Raw genomic sequence first — 8,491 nt, 5'->3', positions numbered from 1 at the left:
ATGACGGTATACCACAAGCAGGGAACTGATGTCCTCTATGTGGGAGGCCAGGCAGTTATCTATATGCTGACATTCACTGACAAAGGAGTCCAAGACACGAAGGTAGGCAGTGATTTAGTAACCCTACACCAGGACACTGCTGTTCCCCTGCCCTAGCTTTGACCCAGGGAAAAGATGGTGATAAATTAAGTATCTCAACTGACAGACTGTAGCCCATAAGCTTACAGATACACACCTAGACTAAACCAATTCAATAAAGGTCAGTCGTGTGTTAATTTAACAGTTCATGAATTAATACGTAATATTATTAATGCCAGTAGTCATGTCAGGTGTGTTTCACCTGGTTAACATGGTGTATATGTTTAAACAATGTATTTTCTCCTCAGATCCCAGTAGTCACAAATCAGAATGCCAAGGAAACATGTCTCTCCAAAACTGCCTGGGGCAAGGTATGTTGTTGCATTTGAGCTATGTTGTGTGCATCATTCAGTTTTCCATTGTTTACCATCTAAACTCATGTAAATTGACAACTGTATTATGAGATATGTCAGTTAGACTTGTTTGACTCTTAAATTTGTTACAAACAAACAAACAAACGAACAAATAAATAAACAAATAAATGAGTAAATCAATATTTACACCATCATTCATCTGTGAAGTAGAGTAGTCTCTGCATTACTAGGCTATTGTGTGAGAGGATAGCTACTGAGCCAGCTATATTGGTTTCCCATCAACCTTATGCTGACACTGAAAACAGGCAAACACAAACCCCAGAACATCTGGCTCTGTTTTGTTGTTGTTGTTGTTGTCGTTGAATGGTTTTGCTATAATCTACAGCATCTACAGCAAATTGAAGCATGGAGCATGGTGGAGACTATCATTTTGATGTGAAATTTGTACTACCAGGCTCTCTGTCCATTCCAATACCATGTTGAATTTGAACTTTATAACTCAATTGTGTGAATCCACAATAACTATCAACTGTTGGCCTGGAAATGCCACCACACAATGCAGTAGTCAGTTTAGCAGTTTAGTAGTATCAAGGTATTTGTACTGATGATTATATCTAGTCCTCATCCTTGTGAGCATATACAGTAAATCCTACTTTGACATTAAAGTATTGGCAAGCGTATGGCTGCTGAGTCATTCTGACATTCTATAAATAGCCCAAATGTGCTTCAATTCCAATCATATGTCATGAGGGATCTCATTTGATATCTCTTTTGTTATCAGCTGGAGTGTGATAATTTCATCACCGTGATTGAAGAAGTCAATGGTACATTTGTGGTTTGTGGAACAAATGCAGGCTCTCCCAAGTGCTGGCTTATGGTGAGACTACTTCCTCCATTCTGTGTTCTTGTGTTAATGCTGATTATCCTATTTTTGTATTTATTGGTACTTACCATGACTTGATACGACCTCATCCTTATTTCCCAAAAGCCCCGATGGCAAGCTGCCTTTACTAAGATAGGGAGGAAAGCTTTTAAAATGATGCTCTCTCGGCAAGGGTGTATGGCAGGGTGACTGGGAAGTCATGTTTCGGTTAATTATCACTGGCAGGTCTAAGGCATATGCATCAACATGTGTTTCTACTTGCCTTGTATTTCAGCCTTAAACGCGTTGTTGTTGTCGTCTTATATTTAGCAGATATTTATCCGAAGCGACATGGACTCGCAACGGCGGGTTACTTTTCCAATCAACAAAATTGTTTGGTGAACTTAAGATGTCAATGTGTCTGAACACACATAAAGTGAAAAGGAAATGTGATCAAGAATCTGTAGTTAAATGAAACCCATCCTTGAGGTATGGTTGTAGGGAGTGAAGGGGGTGATGGTAGTGTAGTGGATAAGGGGCCGAGTTAACATACAGGAGCCTGAAAAGGCTGTTCTGTTGCCAGCTGCTACTGTCGTGCCCTTGAGGAAGGCACTTATCACTGCTAATTATTTCACTGCAAATAATTTACATCTGTAAATTGGAAATAAATAAAGATGAAATGTGGCAAAGTGTGGAGACTATTAGTATAATTAGATATAATTGTGAACTTAAGTATCTGCCTGACCAGCATCCAAAACTATTACCGAGGCAAGAAAAAGATTAGACATTCTGCCAGAGTATACGAAATGAGCGCAAACAGAGATTAAAATAAGAGTGCACTAAGCTGTGGACACAGACATAGCAAAATTAGGAAAAGAACTGCAGGAGCTAAACAGCTGAGGATAAGAACTAAGTGCACAATACAAAAGATGCAAATATACAGTAGATAGAAAATCAACATCTAATCTGATAATCCACATTACATTTCTATCTATAGCTATACATTTTAAAATAACCTGTACAATCATAGATAAAACACTGATAAATAAGCTGTTATAGAGCACAGGGGGATACAACTATGAAGGATTTTTTTTCAATTCCATGTTGATCTTGACTCATGCCCTTGGTTTACGGAAAAGAGCCTTATGAGTTTACCAAAGGTTAAATGTCTTGATGTGTAGCCAAGACCAATGCCATGAAGCAGTTTGTAGCTGATCAGTACAGCCCTGAAATCAATTATTAGACCTACTGTACTCACTGCAGTGAGGCCAAAAGGGACCTTTCTGGCTCAGGTTTGGTTTTTGGTTTTCACTTTGTAGCTGAACAGTAACTTTGTGGGTTTTTGAGAGTTGAAATCATGCTGAAGCAGTCCAAGGCACGGTGAGATAAGGGAAGCGAAAGCAAGCGCTATCTTATAAAGGAATGCCTCTCCAAGGTCGAGATTGGAATTTCGCTTTCTCTGTGTGAAAGAAAAATAGACCTAATCTGTAAACACAGTTTTTCTTGAATGTACATTTGATGTTGTACAGCTGAGGGAAGCCGACAGTGACTGTACATGTCTGGTAGTGTTCACAGTTAATGACAAGCACCGCAGTTTTAGTGGGATTTAGCCAAGTTATATAAGGGATGCCAAGCAAAGTGGCTAAATGCATAATTGTACTGTAATTGACTGATGTGAAATGTGAAGAAAGGCTCAAGTTGAAATGTGCTCGGAAGCTGCCAAGTGTATAAATTATTGACCTGAGGCACAGAACTCAGTCTCCTGAACCCTTTCTTTTGTAACCAGTGTTTGTGTCTGTGTTCTGATGATCTCCACAGAACAACACTGTGCTCAGTGAAGTGCCCAAAGATGGACGCGTGACTGCCGCGTCCGACATCTTCCCCCGCTTCCCCTCCCACCGCTCTGTTAGCATCTCAGCAGGTAGCAGACCACATGCCCGCGACTCCTCCCCAGCCTGCTCTAATATACTGCTCTAGTTAATGCCACAATGGGGTCACAGGAAACTGAGAGACTGTGATCTGCGTGGGGATATAGGGCAATGTCAAACAGTGGCTCAGTTTGGCATGTCTGGATGCCCTTTTAATGATTTTGATGTGCTGTATATGCGTCTCTGGATACACATATCACAGGCACACACACACACACACACACACACACACACACACACACACACACACACACACACACACACACACAAGCACACACACACAAGCACACCACTGATTGATGTGTAATTTCAGTATGGTGTTTTGCCCTATTAAATATGGCCTCAAAATACAGTATTGTTTTTTCGCAAAATGTAGGCCTTTTTTGACCCTTAGGGAAGTGGTGCCCTACATTGACACTCTTTTCCTATGATGTACTGAGATGTGATTTCTTCTGCTTTGAGAGGGGAGTCTCTACGCTGCCCTGTCCACTGTGGATCAGCAGCAGGGTTCTATCCGTCGAGTCTTCGGGTCTGGACGGCTCCTCAAGACCGAGAGCAAATGGCTCCTCAGTAAGTAGACCAGAGGCCGCGTCTGTGTGTGTGTGTGTGTGTGTGTGTGTGTGTGTGTGTGTGTGTGTGTGTGTGTGTGTGTGTGTGTGTGTGTGTGTGTGTGTGTGTGTGTGTGTGCGTGCGTGCGTGTGTCCATTCGTGTTTGAGTGGTTGATATATTGAGTTGTCAGAGGACACAGGAGACCGTAATGAATATGGAGGGGGATTAGCAAGGAAAAGGAGAAGTGGGGGGGTGAGAGTAGTGGGCTCAGATGAATGTTTCTGAGAAGACCTCCATGATGGAGTCCTCTCCACCGTAACACAAAAGACTGATTGGGCCACTGTCTGTCTCTCTGTCTGGATGCGACTCCTGGTACCACTCTCTCCAGACCCCCAGTTTGCAGGAGCAGCCTTAATCCCGGCATCACTCGAACACAAGGAGGAGATCTATTTCATGTTCAGCGAGGTCAACAAAACGGCCAGTGTGGATGATGAGCCCTACAGGGCGCGTATTGCACGTGTCTGCTTGGTAAGTACATTTACAGTAGCAGCATTTTGTATGGTTTGTGTTTGTTATTCGTTGTGTTACAATGTTGTGTGAGATTGCGTGTAGAGCTTTAGGGCCAGCTGTACAATGAAAGCGCTAATACCGAGGTTTTCTGTGTGCCGAAAACGAAAGCTTGGTTGCTCTTGACAAAGTACAATGAAGAAAACTGAAGCTCTGAATACTGATTCAGCCGTCTCTAAAAGTGTCTCCAAGTGGCGCTCTAGACGATCAATCGCTATAGGCACTTCTCCTCCCCTGTGTTTGCGTAATACTCCCACTTTCCCCTGACCTTCCTATGAATGCATTATGCTTGACACGGAAAAGTGCAAATGGCCATTCGCAGCTCCCACGACAGGCAGTCTGTGCTTTTCCCTCAGTGCGGCCGGCTTATACATATCTCTCTATGTTTTTACATGCACGTTGCGAATCAAATATGCCTGAAAATGCGCACAAAAACTTTAGTAGATCTGGCCCTGTATATGTTAAAGAAGTGTGTAATGAAAATCTCTCTGTCACTCATGGGCATTTGTAGTATTTGTACCCATATTATAAGTGACGGAGAGGATTCCAAGGCCAATTCTGGGTGGTGTGTTTATTTGTCTGCCTCTCTCTCTCTCTCTCTGTCTCTCTGTGTCTGTCACCCACCCCCCCCCCCTCTCTCTCTCTCCATCTCTGTCACCCTCTCTCTATCAGGCTGATCAAGGGGGGGTGAAGAACATCCTGCCTGACTCTTGGACCACCTTCCTGAAGGTCCGAGTGATGTGTGGCAGTGGGAACACCGCGCAGCAGTACAATAACATCAAGCAGGCCTACGTCCTGACTGCACAGAGGACTGGCATCATGTACGGTCTCTTCTCCAATGCCTGGTGAGTGGATGCGCTGCAGCTGAAGCTGAAGTTTTAGGTGGACAACGGGGTAAAGATACATTTGCAGTACTTTAAACTGAGGTAAACAGTCCCATCTTTTCCCAGAGGATACAAAGTTAATTGTAAAGATACATTTGCAGTACTTTAAACTTAGGTAAACAGTCCCATCTTTTCCCAGAGGACACACAGTTATTGGTTAAGCTGAAATATGAACAACCTGTCTATGAACACCATACATATCAAAGTATATGAATGGTGAAATGTGATAAACTATCCTCTCCAGGGAAACGACAGTTGTGTGTGCATACTCCATTGAAGACATCGACCGGGCCTTCTCCACATCTAAGCTGAAGGGCTATAACAACCCTATAATTGGACAGCGCCCTGGAACAGTGAGATTCTCTTTTTTTTTTTTAAATGGCAGAGAGTATCCTGTATAATATATATTCAGATGGCTACCAGATATTCATGTACAGATGGCTACCAGAAATGTAACATGTGTTTGTTGGAAAACATCTATGTAGGGCAAAAAACATCACAAAGAAACTTTTTTCTCTTTTAATTAACTGATTGTTTGCAGTGCGCTGTGAACACCACGACACCTCCAAACACCAAGACCCTTGAGATCATCCGAGATCACCCCGAGATTGAGGACGTGATACGACCGATCGGTAACGCTCCTTTGGACTTGCCCACGGAGGACCATTTCACTCATATCGTCATGGATACTGCGCTGGCTGTCAATGGCGAACACTATAGTGTGGTCTATATCGGGACAGGTGAGAGACTGAAGGCTGAAAACGTGCCGTAATTAATGAGAGTTGAGCAAGTAGCAGTCTGATGTTTGCCCCTGTAGATGATTGAATATGTTTTGTCTTGGTATCCCAGAGCAGGGAAAGGTGTTGAAGGTCCTCCACACTATTGATGAGGCGTTCATCATTTCCGAGTTCTCTCCCTTCCACAATGAGGGCCCTGTGCTGAGCATGACCAAAGACTCCCAGAAGGTACAGAAACAATTAGTCAATCTCATCATTAGTTATGTATCCAATTATGTGTATATGTAGCTCCAGGATAAGCTTCTAAATATTGTACAGAGTTCCAATCATTCTCCAAAAAAGGTGTAAATAATTGAAATTTGGGGGGAAATCTGTTTTGGAGACTATTATTATTGCTATACCATTTTTATGTCATAAATACACTGAGCCTCTGAAACATTCATTATTTTTACTATATGCAAATATCAGTTAGAGACCTACAGTACGCTTGCTACTGTAGGATTGCAATAGCAATTAGAAGAGACTCTGAATGCTACACTATGAATTCCATTACAGTGGAATATGGACTCTCCAATGTCCTCCTGTGCTCCAGCCAATATGAAGTGATTGTCCATTCTCATCACATCCCAAATGTCTGGCCTCCCTCCACAGGGTCACCTCTACGTGGGCACCTCCACAGAGATCCAGCGTGTTCCCCTCGCAGACTGCAGTCGCTATGGAGACAGCTGTCGAGAGTGTATACTGTCTAGAGACCCATACTGTGGATGGGACCGTGCAAAGAGGAAGTGCTTGGCCATCCCAACTGGATACAACAGTAGCACTGGGTATGAACATGAAACACCGATGATGGCAAAATATCTGAAATATATCAAATTGAATGGGTGTATTTGATCATTTTAATGGATAATTTAAAGGGTAATTTTGAAGACCACATTTTTACTGCTAAGTTTTTGAAATGAAATATGTGGAGTACTAACCATCCTTTGCCCTCTTCTACTCCAACATAGTGCACTCAGCCAAAACCTTGATCACTCCAATGCCTCAGTCTGCGGAGATGTTAAAGGTGGGTAGGCTATAACGCAGTGTGCTGTGGTCAAATGTTAATGCATATAACCAGTTGAATTACATTTGCTTATACTCTACCTCGGACTAACGTGGCGCTTCTGCTTGCCTCTCCAGCCATGAAGAGCCGAGCCACAGTGCCCAAGGATGTGGTCATTAACTCCAAAGGTCCAGTCCTGCTCCCGTGCCCAGTCCGCTCCTACCACGCGACATATCGCTGGGAAAAGGACAACTGCAGCAAGCACTATCCCTGCACCATCTCCGGGACCTCTTGCGTGCTGGCGCCCACACCCGAGCTGCCTCTGAAGGAAGGCGTGTTCCGCTGCATGGCCGTGGAGGACGGCTTCAAACAGGAAGTGGTGTCCTATCGCCTGGTGTTCAACGGCAGTCCAGTTCCTGTCTCTGTAGCCTCCACCCTGAGCATGTCTGTTCTTCTTGCCGCGTCCACCCTTTGGCTTCTGTAGGTTTGTGCTCCCCTTCCCCCCTACCCCACATTGGTGAGTGAGTGAGTGATGGACAAGATGATCTCAAGGTTAGGTTCGCAGAGCAGGCGTTGCAGGCCTGGGTGAGTGAATGACGTGAGCTGACCCAGTCTGTGTCACTCTTGGCTATTTACAGCCTATACGTGAATACTAGGATTGTAGTACTTGAGTCTGGTCTTCGAGACCACAAATTAATGGCCTTCGTCTTTACACTGTTCTCCAACATGAATTTTTATGCTACCTTCTTCCCGATATCATCAGAGACCTGATCTGAATCACAAACCAAAAATTGCAGAAATCATTTTGTTAAAAAAAAATCCTTTTTTTTGCCCCACTCATGCTGCTGTGCCACCCCTGCTTCTTAGAACAGATTAAAGCTTTGGACTGATCAAGGCTTCTTATCTCCTAACTGTTTCAAGAAGGTACTTTAAGTCTCAAGAATTCAAGTAGTGGTCTTGGCCTTGCCATGCTCTTTGGTTGTAGATTTTTATTCATTATTCTGGCCTATTATACAAGAGAATACGGGCCAAGATCATCCATTTGCAGCTTACAGTTTTGTAATATAGCATAGCTTTTTTCTCTGAAAGTGCACTTGACATGGACGGGGCTCATGAATTCTCTTTGCAGCTACAGTGACAAAAAGACTATGCTCAGTGCTACTCAGAAATCAGACGATCATTGGGTCAGGAAGGTCATTCTTGATTTACATCAAAATTAACATCTTCATCTATGGTGTAAAGATTGGAATTATTGAGAAATGGAGGCTATATTTCCCCTAGGAAAACAAGTAAAGAGTAGTGGCCATATTGACTGTGGTGAGATGCCACTAGATGGGGTCTGAGAGTGAGTGCTATCTGGAGAAAATATTTCTGACTATTTTTGCAAGATGAAATGTAATCTTTTTTTCATGCCTAGCTTCTCACAAAATGTGACTGGTATGGAAATACATAATAAGCAGTATTTTACC

At 43.2% G+C, this 8,491-nt stretch overlaps 1 protein-coding gene across 1 annotated transcript; it reads left to right on the top strand.

The window, feature by feature from the left end:
- Positions 1 to 8,491, top strand: si:ch211-113g11.6 (uncharacterized protein LOC559008 homolog). Its single transcript, XM_062539705.1, has 13 exons — positions 1 to 102; positions 387 to 449; positions 1,234 to 1,329; positions 3,133 to 3,235; positions 3,705 to 3,812; positions 4,181 to 4,320; positions 5,032 to 5,204; positions 5,488 to 5,596; positions 5,785 to 5,983; positions 6,093 to 6,208; positions 6,632 to 6,804; positions 6,988 to 7,043; positions 7,160 to 8,491. Exons 1-13 carry the CDS (start codon positions 1 to 3, stop codon positions 7,504 to 7,506), a joined length of 1,785 nt encoding a protein of 594 aa, XP_062395689.1. The 3' UTR covers positions 7,507 to 8,491.

Source organism: Sardina pilchardus, chromosome 6 (assembly GCF_963854185.1).
Source record: "Sardina pilchardus chromosome 6, fSarPil1.1, whole genome shotgun sequence".
Classification (NCBI taxonomy): Eukaryota; Metazoa; Chordata; class Actinopteri; order Clupeiformes; family Clupeidae; genus Sardina; species Sardina pilchardus.
Note: the sequence above shows the minus strand (reverse complement) of the source record. Positions and strands in the feature narration are given on the sequence as shown.

Excerpts from the sequence above, each read along its gene's own strand:
- si:ch211-113g11.6 (XM_062539705.1), top strand. The coding sequence starts at position 1 with ATGACGGTATACCACAAGCAGGGAACTGATGTCCTCTATGTGGGAGGC. Across the intron at positions 103-386 it reads AAGGAGTCCAAGACACGAAG|ATCCCAGTAGTCACAAATCA; the intron begins GTAGGCAGTGAT and ends TTTTCTCCTCAG. Across the intron at positions 5,205-5,487 it reads GGTCTCTTCTCCAATGCCTG|GGAAACGACAGTTGTGTGTG; the intron begins GTGAGTGGATGC and ends TATCCTCTCCAG.